The 17,805-nt window shown below is 39.4% G+C and overlaps 1 protein-coding gene and 1 long non-coding RNA gene across 3 annotated transcripts; one reads left to right on the forward strand and one right to left on the reverse strand.

The window, feature by feature from the left end:
- Positions 1 to 2,099: 2,099 nt before the first annotated feature.
- LOC136231807 (uncharacterized) lies at positions 2,100 to 7,519 on the forward strand. Of its 2 annotated transcripts, XR_010690118.1 has the most exons (5): positions 2,100 to 2,334; positions 4,114 to 4,682; positions 4,837 to 4,929; positions 5,895 to 6,104; positions 6,905 to 7,519. It is a non-coding gene; the product is annotated as an uncharacterized lncRNA (long non-coding RNA). The 2 variants fall into 2 exon arrangements; XR_010690117.1 differs by lacking the exon at positions 6,905 to 7,519 and having other exon boundaries at positions 5,895 to 6,524.
- A 7,825-nt stretch (positions 7,520 to 15,344) lies between these two features.
- On the reverse strand, positions 15,345 to 17,301 carry LOC136218055 (protein NRT1/ PTR FAMILY 2.8). The gene is made up of 3 exons (XM_066004792.1): positions 17,211 to 17,301; positions 16,904 to 17,121; positions 15,345 to 16,814 (listed from the first exon to the last, which is right to left on the reverse strand). Exons 1-3 carry the CDS (start codon positions 17,299 to 17,301, stop codon positions 15,345 to 15,347), a joined length of 1,779 nt encoding a protein of 592 aa, XP_065860864.1.
- Between the last annotated feature and the right edge of the window lie 504 nt (positions 17,302 to 17,805).

Below are 17,805 nucleotides of genomic sequence, written 5' to 3' on the forward strand. Positions count from 1 at the left end.
TAATAAGCGTATCATTAAAAATATGAGTAACTTAGGATTAATTCCAAAATTGAATCTGAATGAATTTCTTAAATGTGATTATTGTAGTCAGGCAAAAATCACAAAAACACCTCATAAATCTGTTGTTAGGGATTCTGAACCTCTAGATTTAATTCATTCAGATATATGTGAATTAGATGGAAAGTTGACTAGAAATGACAAACGGTACTTTATAACCTTTATTGATGATTGTTCTGACTTTACTTTTGTTTATCTTATGAAAAATAAAAGTGAAGCGTTTGACATGTTTAAGTTGTTCATAGTTGAAATAGAAAATCAATACAATAGGAAAGTCAAGAGACTTCGTAGCGATAGAGGCACAGAATATGGTTCTAGCCTGTTTATTGATTTCTATAAAACACATGGCATTATACATGAAACCACAGCACCTTATTCACCAGAAATGAACGGAAAGGCTGAAAGGAAAAATAGGACACTTACCGAATCTATAGTAGCTATTATGCTTAGTTCAGGTGCTGCCTCACATTGGTGGGGAGAAATCCTTTTGACTGTTTGCTATGTGCTAAATAGGGTCCCTAAATCCAGAAGCAAAATCTCTCCTTATGAGATCTTGAAAAATAAAACACCTAATCTATCATATTTTAGAACTTGGGGTTGTTTGGCTTATGTTAGGATTCCTGACCCTAAGAGAGTCAAACTTGCTAGTAGGGTTTATGAATGTGTATTTATTGGATATGCTGTGAATAGCAAAGCATATAGGTTTTATGATTTGAATGCAAAAGTCATCTTGGAGTCAAATGATGCTGACTTTTATGAAGATAGGTTTCCTTTTAAATTAAGAAATAGTGGGGGTGCATCATCGAGTAGCATACCTGCTACTAGACCTATAGTACAAAAAGAGCTTGAGGAATCTGAACCTAGGAGAAGTAAGAGACCTAGAGTATCTAAAGACTTTGGTTCTGACTTTTACGCTTTCACAGTAGAAGAGGATCCACTTACTATACAAGAAGCCTTAACCTCATTAGATGCTGATTTATGGCAAGAAGCCATTAATGATGAAATGGACTCACTTGAGTCAAACCAAACTTGGCACTTAGTAGACTTACCACTAGGTTGTAAACCAATAGGTTGTAAATGGATCCTTAAGAAGAAACTGAAACCTGATGGTTCAGTAGATAAGTTTAAGGCTCGCCTTGTAGCTAAAGGCTTTAGACAAAGAGAAAATGTTGATTTCTTTGATACTTATTCACCTGTCACTAGGATTACGTCTATACGTGTCTTGATTGCTATTGCTTCTGTGCACAATCTTGTGGTGCACCAAATGGATGTTAAAACTGCGTTTTTGAATGGTGAACTAGAAGAAGAGGTTTATATGGATAAACCTGAGGGCTTTGTAGTCTTTGGTCAAGCCCATAAGGTATGTAAGTTAGACAAGTCTTTATATGGGCTAAAACAAGCACCTAAGCAATGGCATGCAAAGTTTGATAACTTGATTATTTCAAATGACTTTAAGGTGAATGAAAGTGATAAGTGTATCTACTATAAATATGAAAATGGTCTTTGCACTATTATTTGCTTATATGTTGATGACTTGCTTATTTTTGGATCTAATATTCATGTTGTGAATGATGTTAAGTCAATGTTCTGTGAAAACTTTAACATGAAAGATCTAGGAGAAGCGAACGTCATTCTTGGCATAAAGATAACCAGCAGAACACGCGGAGCGTGGATGCCGTCACTACAAGAAAAATGGACATTAATGACAAAAAGTTAATGAGAATAAAAAAAATTCTCATTAAAAACATAATTTTAATAACTTTAATGAGAATAAATTATATATTTTATTAATAATCACAAAACAATTTATTGATTAAATTTATTTTCATATTATTCTCATTAATACATATTTGTTATCAATTTATTAGATTTGATTTTTTTATTATCCTCACTGTTTTATTTAACTATTAGAGTAATAGTATATTATATTCTCACTGTTTTAGTATCCAAAATTTTGACTTACCGCCAATCAATCCCCCCAAATTTTTTACCCAAAATCTTAGCGCTCAAACAAAAACTCAAATTCCTAATTCTAAATTCATTCTAAAGACGAGCGAGATACCCAGGGCTTCTGCGACCTAACACCTCCACGGCTTCTACGACCTAACACCTCCACACCTCAATTCATATCTTGTGCGACCTCAATTCAGAACGACCTAAATCAGTAATCGTATCCTCGAACCTGAATCGCCGAGCAATTTTCTCTGACCGAGAAAGCCAGAATCTCCAGTTTTATCTGACCTAAATCAACAAGAAGTCTATGCGACTCAGCAACTAGTAAGCTTCTCTTCAACTTTCATCATTATCTTTTTCTTAATTTTGATATTATCTGATTCATATATTTTACTGCCCTGAATCACCATGTCAATATTGAAGTTTTGGTGGCTATACTTTTTCAACGCAATTTTCTTTGAGATTTTTCCTTGTAATGTTTTGTATTGCTACTGTGATTTCTAGAAAATGTTACTGATAGATGGTAGAATCGTTTGAAGAGTCCGTGTATGTTCTACTATGCTAGCGTTTAATAGTTTGCTTGTTCAGGCTTACTTAGTTGGAGACTAGTACCAATGTGGTACTTTTCTTCATTACTGTAACCACACAAGACCAAGGAGCTTCCAATTGTCTCATTTTGATTTGAAAGGATATACACAAACATGATTTTGGGGTTACATAAACTTGAAGGGAGTCTCCATTTCAAGATTTCCCCTCTTTTTTTAATCAATCTCCCCTTGCTTTTGATTTGGACTCTTTCGATGATTTTGTCTTCAAACACCAAAAATGTCCTGAGAAGGCCTCTGCGGTTTTGGGTGATGATAGTTGGAAATTAGAAGCTCTTTTTGAAATTCAAGGAACCTGTAATTAGAAACTCTCTTTGAAATATTTCACCTCTTCATGGATTTCTGTCAACTCTACTTTTCATGGTTTATCTCGTTCTATAGGTACGTTTATGATTTTCTATTAATTTTGAGAACTTAGGATTTGGTTTCTTTTATGTGGGTATGATTGATTTTCTTTGGGTTTTGATTGAGGATGGTGTGTGGTATTGTGAATGAACAAAGTAATGGGGTTCTATTTGGTTGCCACTATGAATTGATTTTTTGGGTATGGACTAGATCAAGTTAGATATCACAAAATGAGTGACAAATGTTCCCTATTTTTTCTTCATGTTTATCTAAGTGTTCATCATTATGAATCTAGAACTACTGGATTCTTTTGCAGTGTCTGTATCAACTCTATTTTCTTTTCTTGTTTTCTCTTACATATTTGTGAAAAATTTCCAACTTTTCTTTAAAACGGTACCAGATCATGTCAATTTCGCACTTAAGTGGAGTAAGATTGGATCAATGGTGAGATGAGGAAAATGAGGATATACGCTAGCTAGCGAGATTATGGATACGAAAACTTTGAAGCCTTCACTTTCGACTCCCTCTATCTGTGTAGTTAGTGTACACATAACAAACATGAATCTATACTTGCACCCATGTATGTAATTTCTTTTAGAATCTTTGATTTGATATCTTGATGTAGCTATTCCCGAAAATTGATGAATGAAAATAAGTTGTAACATTTCCAAGCCAAGTTTCTACTGTTATTATATTTTGTTCAAAGTGGAGTAGGACATTTATGCATTGAGAGTTTGGCAGTGTACTATGGGTTTTAAGCCTTGCAAGTTGTGGAATGTTGATGTGTCAAGTTCTGTAGAATTTCACATGTTAAACAGGATGAATAAGTAGTCGACTATTGTAGTATTAGTGTGGTTTTGTTAAATGAAAAAAAATGATAAAATAATATAAAGAAAATGATGATGAGATATGGAATTCGCAAACTGCATTGAAGAATTTAATAAGTGCTAGGTGCATGCTTCTCTTTTCATATTATATGTATACACTACTTTTCTAGTGTCATTTTAGTGTTCATATATTTATTAGCACTATGACAGTTTTTTCCTTCCATGTGTTGCTTTTCCTGTTTATAATTTTCATGTTTTAACATGCTTCTTAGCCATTAGTTGTTTGGTAATGATAAGTTAATTTCAATTGATGTTATTGACTTCAGGTTTCAAGAAATTGTCCCTCTAAATGGTGGCAATGTCTTGAGCACAGAACATAATGGCCCAGCCAAAAAATGGTTAGCTCTTATTAGGGGAACTCTAAATAGTCTTCTTGGTATATGTGGTGGTTTCCATACTCCTTCATCTGTATTCATTGCACCGAACAAGCTTTTGCTTCATCTGTATTCATTGCAACGAACCAGCTGTTGCTTTAACAATCTCTTCATACACCATTTTACCATCATAGCTCCATATTGCAAATAAATCATCGTTTTTCTTGTTTCCCTTAGTATGTCTGCCACTCTACCTTTTCATTGTAAAGTATAAAATACTGATGCAAGACATATGAGAAATAACAAGCTGGTTAAGGAGATTACAATGATTACAACTAGAAGTTTGATGTTACTCGTTTGATTCAAATCCAGCCTCTCAGAAGGCCTTGCTTTCAGGAATAGGGCCCTCTAGCTGGTTGTAGGAGATATCAACAGATGTTGACGGGATAAGACGAGAGTGCTGATTAGGTACCATTCTCGTGATTCTATCAATGCCAAGCTTTCTTACACAAATCAATTAGGTACCATTTTCAATTTCTTATTATTATTATAGTTATTTGTTTCATGAAAGTCAATTTAATTTGCTTACAAGAAAATTAACTTTACATATTAGTTATAAATCATCATGAATCATGATTTTTTTGGGTTTAATTAATGCCTTGTGATTATTCACAGCCAAGATAGTGGTTCAACTAGCAAAATGCGAGTTCATCCAAGCGGCTGTGCTGCTGCACCCTTCATTCGTTAGTGTAGTAGACGATATCAGTGGTAAGTTTTGTGCTAAGTACTTTAGGCTATTTTCTGATTCTTAGTTTAATGCATTCTCATTATTCCAGAAAATAATTTAAAATGCTTAAAGATTACTTGACATATTACTCTCAATTCCTTTTGGGGTATAAAAAATCTGGTAACATTGTTTAGATAGGTTTCTGGGCCTGAATATTGAAAACATTATTAAAAATTTCCACCTTCCTTGTGAAAGTTGGTTCTGCTCCTCAGCATAGGACTTCATGATGTCTATGGTTTACTTTTTCCATATGAGAATGTGGCTATACAAAAATGACTCTTTATAGATGTCATGTAAGACGTGGTTTCACAAATCTGGATTGATCACTGTGGTGGAAGGCATTTGTGGTTTTAATTGCATGCACAAACTTAGTTTCTGTGCATCTATTTATGCTAAAAATTTCTTTTGGTTGGACAGAACATTGGAACTTATAATGGCTTTTGTGCCATATGTTTGCATCGTTTTTTCCAGAGATCCCATAGTTAAATTGTTCAGAAGTACTTGGGATGATTTGCAGTGGAAATGGATTGAAATCTTTGTTGCTTTTATGTATGTAGATGCTCATGAAGTTTTACCAAATGCTCTATCATGTTAAAATAGGACCAATTCTGTTTATAGAACTGGACTAGTTCTATAACAAAACTGGACCAGTTCTGTAACAGGAACAGGGCCTATCCTGTTACGGACCTGGAGCAGTTCTGTAACAGAACATGCCCTGTTCTGTCCTGCTCTGTTACAGAACTGGTAATAAGTTCTAGATTGGTATACCAGTCCACAAATGTTAACGTGCTTCTACATCTGTCTCTTTTAAGATTTATCTGTCTTTTTTACTGTATCTCCCTGTCAAGTTTTTACAATTTTTAATGTCGTAACATCCTTCTTGGAGTCTGTCAGTCTATCTTTTTTACCGTTTTCCTCGATACACTGATGATGTTGTTTCCTGTAGTCATCACACACAGAAGGTCTCAAGCTAGTGATAGTATAAGATGAGAGCTTACCAAAGCAGTTACAGATGCAAAAATTCAATTGTGAAATAGCAACCCAATTTAGCATCTGCCAAGAAACCTGCAAGGAGGCCAAGGAGGTTGAGAGTACCCATGAAGTTGGTAATAGTAGTTGCAGCTTTTGAAGATGGAATATGCATTTCTCCTACTAAGTAAGTCACCAGATTTGTCAGATGCAGTTCCTCTGAAGAGGAAGTTTGTATGTCCTTAAAGAAGTTGTCTTGTCACAGTTGAGTTTTCTATGACAAATTGCACATATCACATACCATTGTGAGGAAATGAGGTTGATATAATGATATTTTTAGACTAGTAGAGTTGAGGTTGCTATGACAAATTGCGCATATCATTTCCAATTATGAGGAAATGAGGTTGATATGACAAATTGCACATATCACACACCATTGTGAAGTCTAGGTGGACCAACTTATTTTTGAGGAGTTGATGCGAGAAAGATTTCCTAAACTGGCTCTGTCTATGTTCAAAACTAATTATGCATGGGTGCATTTTCTGTTTTCTTTCTTATTCTCGTAGGAAAAGGTTATGTCAAAATTCAGCTATCTGGAATAATTAATAACCAGAATATTATTATATAATGTAAATATTTTTTTTATCATGATAAAATCTTTAATGAGGGGTTTTTGAATCATTATAAAAGATTTAATGAGAAGATTTTTAATTATTATATAAAAAATTAATGAGAATATTTCAAATTATTATAAACAATTTAATGAGAAGAGATTTTATTATTATAAAAAATTCTAATGAGGCGAATTAATCTCATTATATATGGTGATAATGAGAATGTATTTTATTCTCATAATTACTTTTAGTAAGGGACCCTTGTAATGAAGGGAGCCATGAGAGTAATAATTCTCATTAAAAACTCTTTCGTGAGAATATTTGGACTTCTAATGATAATTTTTCTTCTCATTAAAAGCCTCTTTTTTTGTAGTGCGGAAGAGAGTCCAGAAGGTCATCCACGCAGAGTGTATCCCCAAATACACGGAGCGTGGATCGAGCCTTCGAAACAAGTAAGATCCAGGAGGTCAATTACGCGGAGCGTGCCCCCAAGGACGCGGAGCGTGAAGTGAGCCAACGAGAAGCACCAAGTCTAGGAGCGCACTCACGCGGAGCGTGAGGAAGGATATGCGAAGCGTGTCTAGCCGAGGAATACTTCCTCCCAAAGTTCTTCCTGCAAGGAACAATATCTGCCACCTCCTAATTACTGTTTTACCACTACCCTTTTATTTACTGAATTGCCATTAATCCTTCCTACCCCTATTTTACCACTAGTGGTTAAAACTATCCATGAAACCCTAGCATGGTCTTTTAGTCTTTTGTTATTTAAATTGGGGAAGGTATAAAAGCTTCCTCTTTTGTAATGAGACACAAATTTGATATTATTTGAAATACAAGCCTCCATTGGAGCAAGGGGCTATTCCTTTGGGTTAATCCAACCTTCAAGTTATGCTTGAGAAGATTGTGTTCTTTGGCGGTTTAAGACTAAAACTGTCCTCATCGACTTAATCTACATCAGTTGGTATCAAAGCCGAGTCGTTTTTCTTCCCGGAGACTTCTTCTCGGAAATGGTTCAACCACGTATCTCAAACGAAGCAACCGGATCCCATGAACAATGATTTGAGTTGCTAGACGACACCGTGAAGCAGTTGACGGATTCTCTACGGGAGTTGGATGAGAAGCATCAATCGAGCACCTGGGAAATCCTCCTCGCCATTGAAGGGCTCAAACTTGAAGGCCGAAACACTCAAGGTCTCATAGCTGGAGAACCTCACCGGCGGTAAGAAGAGCCAAACCGTCTTCAGCCCGACCGACAACCCACACCACCACCTAGACGGAACTATGCACCACAACCAGTTGACCCTCAGGTTCATGAGGTAAGACGCCCTAACACCGTTATCATTAGAAATTCTGATAGTGACAGTGACGACAATTTGTTCGATGATTTTGAGATGCCTAGGATTGCTAGGAATATGTGGATTCGAATTGATGATAATGCTTTGAATGATAGACCTATGCATGATATGAATGTGAATGATGTTGTTGGTCCCATGCATGTGCGTGTTGGGAATTTGGATATTTTGCATAATGATGATGTAGGTGGTCACGGAAGGGGTAATTTTGGTTTGAACAATCTGTATGGGGGTCGAGGTAATGAAAGAGGCGGGTTTAGAGATGAGCCGAATGGCGAATGGGGTATGGAGGAAATTTTGAGAGGGATGGGGCTTTCAAATTGAAAGTCGACTTACCTTCGTTTGGAGGAGAGTTTGACATAGAAGGGTTTCTTGATTGGTTGCTTGAGGTGGAGAGGTTCTTTGATTATACGGGTATACCGGAAGATCGGAAGGTTCGATTAATGGCCTATCGGTCGAAAGGGGGAGCCTCGGTTTGGTGGGATAACGTGAAGGAGGGGAGAAGAGGAGGAGGAAGGGAGCCGATTAGATCTTGGCTTAGGATGAAGTTGATGTTGAGGGAGCAGTTTCTACCACCCGACTACGAGCAATACATCTATAGCTCCTATCGGAATTGCTCTCAAGGGTCGAGGAGTGTGCATGAGTACACCTCGGAGTTCTTACGGCTTTTGACAAGGGCTAACTTGTCTGAAACCGAAAGCCAAAAGAATTCAATGTATCTTGAGGGGCTAAGATACAACATTCAAGATCGAATTGGAATGCAAATGGTGATTCAGGTCCCAATTGAGTTTGAGGGGACGTGATGGGTATAGGAGAACCGAAGTTGAGAATTTGTATGGGGGAAGAGGAGCTTCCAAGGGAATTGACAAGGGCAAGGGAGTCGATAACTCGAGTGACCTCAAGGCTCCTAGTGCGGGTAAGGCACCTAGTGGGGATGTAAGGCCTTTCAAGGAGGCATAACCTCCTAGGGGCAACAACCCTTATGCGAGACCGGCTCCATTTAAGTGTTTTCGATGCAACGAACCGGGTCATTGCTCCAACGAATGCCCTAAGAGAAGGAGTGCTAACATGGTAGAGCGGTATGATGATGAAGAAGACTATGAGGATGATGGGGATGTATGTTATGACCCGATCGATGATGAGGAGGATGGAGACTATGATAGGGGCTGAGCCGTACATGTAGTGAGGAGACTTTTGGTCTCAAGTAAAGTAAAGGCAGATCAAGGCACTGACTATTTCGGACCCGATGAAGAGAACATCATTAGTGACACTGTGGCCAAGAGGTTTGGGTTGATTATTGAGGCATACCCTAGTCCATATAGTGTGTGGTGGATCAAGAGTGTGGGAGAGATGAAAGTCACCCAAAGGTGTCGGGTACCTCTTGAGATTGGAGAGTACTGATATAAGATTTATTGTGACATTGTGGAGATGGATGCTTGCCACCTACTATTGGGGCGCTCTTGGCAATTTGATAGGGATGCGACTCATGCCGGAAGGAGGAACACCTATTAGTTTTTGAAGGATGGGGTTTGATATGTACTCACCCCTATTGTGGGGGAAACTAAGGCCAAGGGAAAATCTACCATGATCGTTTGCCCAACTCACAAGGCGTTCATCAACGAGTGTGAGGAAAGTCAAATGGCCTATGTAGTGATGGTGAAATCTAGTATGCCATCGGATGGGGTAGGAAGTGAAGAAGGAGAGGTTCCGGAGGATGTGGGGATATTGCTTAATGAATTTCGAAATGTGTTTCCAGAAGAGCTACCATATGGGTTACCACCTCTAAGGGACATTCAACACCATATTGACCTTGTGTCGGGAGCTAGTTTGCCTAGTCTCCCTCATTATCGAATGAGTCCCAAGGAGAGTGAGATTATGAAGGAGAAGGTGGAGGAGTTAATCAAGAGGGGTTATGTGAGAGAGAGTATGAGCCCTTGTGCGGTTCCGACCTTATTGACACCTAAGAAAGATGGGTCGTGGAGGATGTGTCTGGATAGCCGAGCCATCAACATGATCACCATACGGTACAAGTTCCTAATTCCCCGACTTGATGATGCTTGACCAATTGAGTGGGTCCAAGGTCTTTTCGAAGATTGATTTGAGGAGTGGATACCACCAAATCCGAATTAAGGCAGGAGATGAGTGGAAGGCGATGTGTAAGACGCGTGAGGGGTTGTATGAGTGGTTAGTAATACCGTTTGGGATGACCAATGCACCGAGCACTTTTATGAGATTGATGAACTAAGTCCTTCGACCAGTGATTGGGAAGTTCGTAGTGGTCTACTTTGATGACATCCTCATCCATAGTAAGACGTTGGAGGAGCATGTGGGGCATTTGAGAGCCGTATTGGTATTACTCCGAAAGAATCAACTCTTTGCTAACACGAAGAAGTGCGATTTTGTGATGGAGAGCTTAGTGTTCATTGGGTATGTGGTGAGCGGGAACGGAATCCGGGTTGATGAAAAAAAGGCTAGACCTATTCGGGAGTGGTCGACTCCGAAGACTGTTGGGGACATTAGAAGCTTCCATGGGTTAGCCACCTTTTATAGGTGATTCATCCAGAATTTCAGCGCCATTGTCGCTCCTATGACCGAGTGCTTGAAGAAGGGGAGAGGTTTCAAGTGGGAAGATGAGCAAGAGAGCAGTTTTGCATTGATTAAGGAAAAGTTAAGTACGGCTCCGGTCTTAGCATTTCCAGATTTTGACAAGCTCTTCGAGGTTGAATGTGATGCAAGTGGAGTATGAGTTGGGGGAGTATTGATGCAAGAGAGACAACCCATTGCATACTTCAGTGAGAAGTTGTGTGAGTCACGATAAAAGTGGGCCACCTATGACAAAGAGTTTTATGTGGTAGTGCGGGCTCTCAAGACGTGGGAGCATTATCTCATTGAAAAGGAGTTCATGTTGTACACCGACCACTAAGCCCTCAAATACTTAGGAAGTCAAAAGCAAATCCGGAGCTCTATGCATGCTAGACGGTCCGCCTTAGTGGACAAGTTCCCTTATAAGCTTCTCCACAAAGCGGGTCAACAAAATAAGGTGGCAGATGCCTTGAGTCGAAGAGTAGCACTCCTCAAAACAGTAGCCTTGGAGTTAGTGGATTTTGAGCATATCAAAGGGGAGTACTATGATGATCCAGACTTTGGAAATGAGTGGGAGAAGTGTAGAAATGGCACCAAGGGAGGCGAGTATCAGTTGGTTGATGGGTTCCTCATGAGGGATAGCCAATTGTGTCTTCCGGGTACGTCCATACGGGAGAGAGTGATCCGGGAGCTACATGGAGGAGTTTTGGGAGGCCATTTTGGTAGAGACAAGACGTTTGAAGCGGTTAGCTCCCGTTATTATTGGCCCAAATTGAGGAGGGACATGGCTTATATTGTAGAGAGATGTGAGAATCGTCAAACTTCCAAGGGACACGCTACTAATGTCGGGTTACGTATGCACCTCGCGATTTCGGAAACCATTTGGGAAGACCTTTCGATGGACTTCGTGTTGGGACTACCAATGACCCAATGTGGTATGGATCCCATATTTGTGGTGGTGGACAGATTTTCTAAAATGGCCCATTTCATCCCGTGTCGCAGGACCAATGACGCCACCGCTATTGCTAAGCTTTTCTTTCGTGAAGTAGTGAGACTACATGGGGTACCGAAGAGCATAGTGTTGGATAGAGATACGAAGTTTGTTAGCCATTTTTGGCGAACTCTTTGGGCTATCCTTGGTACCCCTTTGAAGTTTAGCACCATGACTCACCCACAGACGGATGGGCAAACTGAAGCGGTTAACCGGACTTTGGGGAATCTATTGAGGAGCAAGTGCCGGGACAAACCGAAGATGTGGGATTATGTGATTGCGCAAGCCGAGTTTGCTTACAATTCCGCAGTGAGTTCTACTACCGGGAAGGCCCCTTTCGAAGTCGTGTACACCAAGACACCTAACCATTCACTTGATTTGGGAGAGATTCCAAAGGGGGAGAAGAGGAGTGTAGCAGCCCAAAATTTGGCAAATGATTATCATCGGATGCATCAAGAAGTTCGGCATAGCATCGAGGAGAAAAATAACAAGATCAAGGCCAAGGTTGATGAGCACCAGAGAGATGTTCAGTTTGAGGTTGGGGATGAGGTGATGGTATATTTGGGGAAGGAACGACTTGTGCATACACCGAGTAGCAAGTTGAGACCGAGGAAGTATGGCCCCTATAGAGTGGCCAAGAAAATTAATGCCCAATGCTTATCAAATAACCCTTCCTAATTGGCTTGGGACAATGTCACCTTCTTTTAATGTGCAGGATTTGAGATTGGGGAAGCCGGAGAGAACGTTGCCAACCAAGGCACCCGAGGTGGAGTCCAACTCTTTCAAAAATGATGAGGGCATCCATCCTGTAACAGCGGCCCCGAAACAAAAGGACGTAGAGTGTAGTGCCAAAGCTAGTGAGGACCATGGAGAACCACCCAAGGAGGAAGAAAGCAACTAGCAGAACACGCGGAGCATGGATGCCGTCACGCGTGGCGTGAAGAGCCTCAAACCGGGAAGAGAGTCTAAGAGGTCATCCACGCAGAGCATATCCCCAAATACGCAGAGCGTGGATCGGGCCTTCGAAACAAGTAAGATCCAGGAGGCCAGTTATGCGGAGCGTGCCCCCAAGGACGCGGAGCGTGAAGTGAGCCAACGAGAAGTACCAAGTCCAGGAGCGCACTCACGCGGAGCGTGAGGAAGGATACGGGGAGCGTGCCTGGCCGAGGAATACTTTCTCCCCAAGTTCTTCCTGCAAGGAACAATATCTGCCACCTCCTAATTACTATTTTGCCACTACCCTTTTATTTACTGAATTACCATTAATTCTCCCTACCCCTATTTTACCCCTAGTGGTTAAAACTATCCATGAAACCCTAGCATGGTCTTTTATTATTTAAATTGGGGAAGGTATAAAAGCTTCCTCTTTTGTAATGAGACACAACTTTGATATTATTTGAAATACAAGCCTTCATTGGAGCAAGGAGCTATTCCTTTGGGTTAATCGAACCTTCAAGCTACGCTTGAGAAAATTATGTTCTTTGGCGGTTTAAGACTAAAACCATCCTCATCGACTTAATCTACATCATCTTCAAATTCTCTGGAAATTGTTCCTAGTAAAATTTTGATTGAGCTACAACAGTAAATGCCTCTGATATTCCCATTAGTGTCAGCTGAGGCACTAGCCAAAATGCGGATACTGTTGAAATTGCTCGTCCTTTTCGAATAAGTTCCTATTGGATTTTTGCAAGAACCGTGGTGTTAACGAGCCGAGACCGAACCCTGCCAGGCTCGGCTCGGCTCGATTAAATTTTTACTCGAGATCGGCTCGGCTCGAAACTCGACGAGCCTTGAAATTTCAGGCTCGGCTCGAGCTCGAGTCAGATTCGGCTCGAGCTCGAAAACTCGCGAGCCTGAAATTTTTAGGCTCAAATCGAGCTTCACACATGCCCGGCTCGAAAAAAGCTCGCGAGCTCGATTCATCTGTATTCAAAAGTGTTTTTTTCACATTTTCTGAATTAATTTTAACGTGTAATAGTTTAAAACTAAATTTGAACTTTATAAAACAAATCATACACTACATTCAATTACAATATTCGAGCCGGCTCGCGAGCTTTCGAGCCGAACCTCTCTAAGCTTGGTATTGGCTCGTTAATGTCTCGAGCCGGTCGCGAGCTCGAGTCGAGCTTTGACCGAACTTTGATCGAGCCGAGCTCAAATAGTTCGCGAGCCACCCTAGCTCATTAACACCCCTACCTACACCCATCCTTTTCAGGACTGTGATTCCACCCTTTTTCTGATTCAATTCGAGCGAGGGAACTAGGATTCGATCATATATAGGAATCGAGAGGGTGAGTCCAAACATGTAAAATACGACGTAAGATGCTGCTGGAACTTGGAAATATGTAGGGATTGAAGAGCACGGAAATATGTAGCCCCATCCCTCCATCTTTATCTACATGGCACGGATTGCACCCAAACAAATGAAGAGTTATACATTTTTTTTACCCCAGCCTGGGCCGAAATACTATCTTGATAGTTAAAGGTTGATTTTGTCACTATCTAAACAAAACTATGTTGTTAGAACAAATTTAAACCTTATCCATATTGTAAAAATGTTTTGGGGTTTAAGCATGTAAAACCCCAACCCATAAATTTCATCCATGTGTCTAAATTGAAAACTTGAAAGTGATAGATAAAGATGGAGACGAAATTGAAAACCTTAGCCTCTTGGTTTAAAACTCTAGTAGGCTATCAAAAATCATTTAATCCATGTGTCTAAATTGAAAACTTGAAAGTGACAGATAGTTATTAGATAGGATAGGAGACGAAAATCTAGAGTTGATAAAGACAGTTACCTAAATTGATGAGTATAAGGAAGCCTGGAATTGATAGAATGACGTGGGAAATAGTTGAAAAGGGATAGCCATGGATGTTCAGGTAAATTGAGTTTTCTGTTGTTAATAGCAGCAACAATGACCTTAAATGCACTCCTAAAACGACTAGGACCAGCTGGTTGGACTTTGACATAAAAGTTAGAACCCATGAAAAATAAAACACTAGATAACAAGGGAAAGGTAAGCAACCATATTTCCCTCTGCCATCTCCTCTTTCACTGCTTGCACTTGTTCCTTCTTTCTCACACAAGGTCAGGCTTTTTTTTTTGAAAGCTCTGCTACCAATTCATTGTTCTAAAGTAGTTTCTGGAAATACTTTGATGATTTTATTAAGCAAACTAGGCCTTTAAGTAGCCATACAGTCTAAATACAATCTAAAAGAAACATAATTGAAATAGTCTACTGAAGTTGGTTCATTAATATATCTTGCCAGTATTTTTATAATAGGGATTAACAACCAACAATTTACATAAATTCATTTTGACTATTTTGGTTTTTCAGCATTTGGATGCAGATTGATGTTCTACCAAATTGTAATGAGAAATTCTGTTGGGCTTTTGGAGACTAATATATATATATAGGCCCAACTGAAGCGATAGACCCAACTGCAGCGATCCAACTTCACCTCTTTCTCTGTAATCCCTATCTCTTTCATTATAGTAAATATCCTGGTTTGGTAGTACTTCAGACGTAGTCATTCATATTGAGTGGCGAACTAGGTAAACAATTCTTATGTGTTTGCTTATTTTTCGTTTATCGTAATTTCAATTATTCTTAACAAATTCACCTCACATCACTGAAGCTTTTTTGTTCCTATATGCTTTTGGAGATGTTAAGTACATGATATGTTCCCAGTGTAATTAGATGAACATGATCCAAAACTTGAACAACTCCAAAACGTGATTAATCATTTGAATCAGAAATTTAGTCTTGCAGCATTAGAAAAGGAACAGCAACTAGAATCACTTGAAAAGTTCTTCAGAAAAACTATCTACTTAATCAATTCTACATATATATACCACACAAAAGTTAAAACTTCTATGATATCTCCTATTCAACTTGTGTCCTTGTGTTACGCATTTCCATCCCTCTTTCCTCATCATCTGTTTCATCTTCAATCAAATTCTTGGCAGTTGAGCTGTGTATTTGGTTCTTCGCAAATCGGCTCGCAACAAAAGTAAAATACAAGAGGTTTAGGACAGCCAGTCCTGCTACAATAATGTACCAGTAGTCTAATCTATTCCTGTTAAGATCCCGCCCGCCTAACCACGGCACTCCCCCCTTTCTTTTTGTGACCACATGTATGATATTGATCAATAAAGAACTTATATAACTCGCAACCGACAAGCTTATGAAAAATACTGCTCCTGCAATAGTCCTCATGTTCTCTGGCATTTGTGTTGTGTAGAATTCCATTACAGCTATTGCAGCAAAAGCTTCAACTAATCCTGACAGGACGAACTGTGGCAACAGCCATGCTACTGATTTTGGTGAGACAAACGTTCCGTGTTTCAGGGCTGCTCCGCGGCGTTCCTTCTCAACAATTGCAGCAACTATCATGCACAGAATTGACATGAATATCCCAATTCCAATCCTTTGATGGAACGACAACCTTGAAGGCTTTCTTGTCGACCTTTTCGCCAGATGTATGCTACTTATCTCGTAAATGAGGATCCATGTCGAAAGCGCGATCATTGATGTAAGTCCCATCCATGCTGGAGGAACTTCAAAGTGTGATCCAATTTGTCTGTTCATCTGAATTGCTTGGAGAATCCCAAATGCACTCTGCTGATCCATAACTATGAAACAGGAGATTCCTGAGACCCAAACAGGAGCTATTGCTACTAAACATTTTAGTTCCTCTACTTGCTGTAAACTACATAATCTCCATGTGTTCTTAGCCTTGCCTTGAGCATCCACTTCGTCAGGATCAGCAATCATAGCCGCCTTATTGATGAATTTAAACCTGTCAGTCGGATCAAGTTTCAGGTGCAAGTTTGCTTTATCCATAGGAGGATCATATAACGGAGGATCATAATTCGGTAGAATAGTTAGGCGGCGCTTTTTCCAGGAAGCAACGATCACCTTGATCATGTCAATAAATATGCTACCCTGAGGCTTTTTTCGGATATAAGTATGGCGGCCGATAAGGAAAATGGAAATGGAGATGACAAGGAAAAGTGTAGGGATAACAAAGCCAAGAATCCAGCTGACATTAGTCTGAACCCAGACAACTACAGTAAGAGCTATCAATAGAGCAATTGTGAAGGCGAAATACCACCAATTGAAAAACTTCTCAAGAGTTGCTCTTATTTTTGGTGTTCTGGTGTCAAATTGATCAGCACCAAAGGCAATATTGCATGGTCTAATCCCACCTGCTCCAATGGATAAAAATCCGAGACTTACAAAGAGGAAAGCCAGCTGCCATTTATGTGGCTGTGGACAATTAGAGGCTAAATCCTTGCATTTTGGTGGTGTTAAGGAAGGCATAGATACAGTGAGGGTCATCCCCAACATTCCCTGTAAAAAATACATTCAAAGTTGTAACAAAGTTGAATCAATTAGATAAAAAAAAAGAAGGGGTTACATTAGATTAGATTAGATCTTACCAAAAGGGAAGAGATGCTCCCAAAGAGAAGTGTACGGTATTTACCCAAAAAAGTATCAGCAATGAAAGCACCAAATAGAGATGTGATGTTGGAGGATCCACTCCATATAGTGGTGACATTGACAGTAAAAACACCTCCAAGGTTGTAATGAGTTCGAAGATAAACAATCATGTTGGCTATCAAACTCATGGATGCTACCTTCTCAAATGTCTCATTCACTTCATAAACATATATAACAATTAGCATCAATTAAAAGCATAATTAGGGATTAATTATAACTAGAAAAAGGTATATATATAATATGTACCAAGAATGTATGCTATAGCTCTCCATCCACCAAGTTTGGTTTTAGGGGGAGGAGGAGGAGTCTCCTGCTCAGATGAAGTGTCCTGATCCATTCTATGTGGGAGTGGAGTAAATGAGGGCAGTGTTAAAGTTTAAACTCAATCCAGTTGTGTTTGTGTATATCATTGACTTAATCAATACACAAAACAGATTAATTAGTAATTAGCAAGCATAAACAACATGGTATCACAAGGCAACTTCAAAGAGAAGACACGTAAGTGGTGGGCTTAGTAAAAGTAGAGCCTATTTCCATGCATGGAAACAGTAAAAGATAAATTCATAATGACACATGAAAATCATTCTTTACCGATTTGTAGGATCTAAAAACAAAAAAAAAAAAACTACCACAGTTAATAATTAATCCATGCTTATCCGGCATTAATTGAGCTTAATAACCATTCTTAATTAATCCAAGCCTACTAAAGAACAACATTTCAATCCAGGGAAATGCCATAGTCATCTATGCATATGTCTGGTTTACTTTTTTCCTTTTACAGTTTATTTCAACTTCAATTGTAAGTTGGCGTGGAGCTAACTACTTTTTACAACAACCAATT

The sequence above is a fragment of the Euphorbia lathyris genome, chromosome 1, assembly GCF_963576675.1.
Source record: "Euphorbia lathyris chromosome 1, ddEupLath1.1, whole genome shotgun sequence".
In the NCBI taxonomy this organism is placed as follows: domain Eukaryota; kingdom Viridiplantae; phylum Streptophyta; class Magnoliopsida; order Malpighiales; family Euphorbiaceae; genus Euphorbia; species Euphorbia lathyris.

Bases quoted from the DNA above. Each gene is read 5' to 3' on its own strand.
- LOC136218055 (XM_066004792.1), bottom strand. From the start codon at position 17,301: ATGGATCAGGACACTTCATCTGAGCAGGAGACTCCTCCTCCTCCCCCT. The intron at 17,122-17,210 runs GTACATATTATA...ATGTTTATGAAG, and splicing joins AGCTATAGCATACATTCTTG to TGAATGAGACATTTGAGAAG. The intron at 16,815-16,903 runs GTAAGATCTAAT...TATTTTTTACAG, and splicing joins GGAGCATCTCTTCCCTTTTG to GGAATGTTGGGGATGACCCT.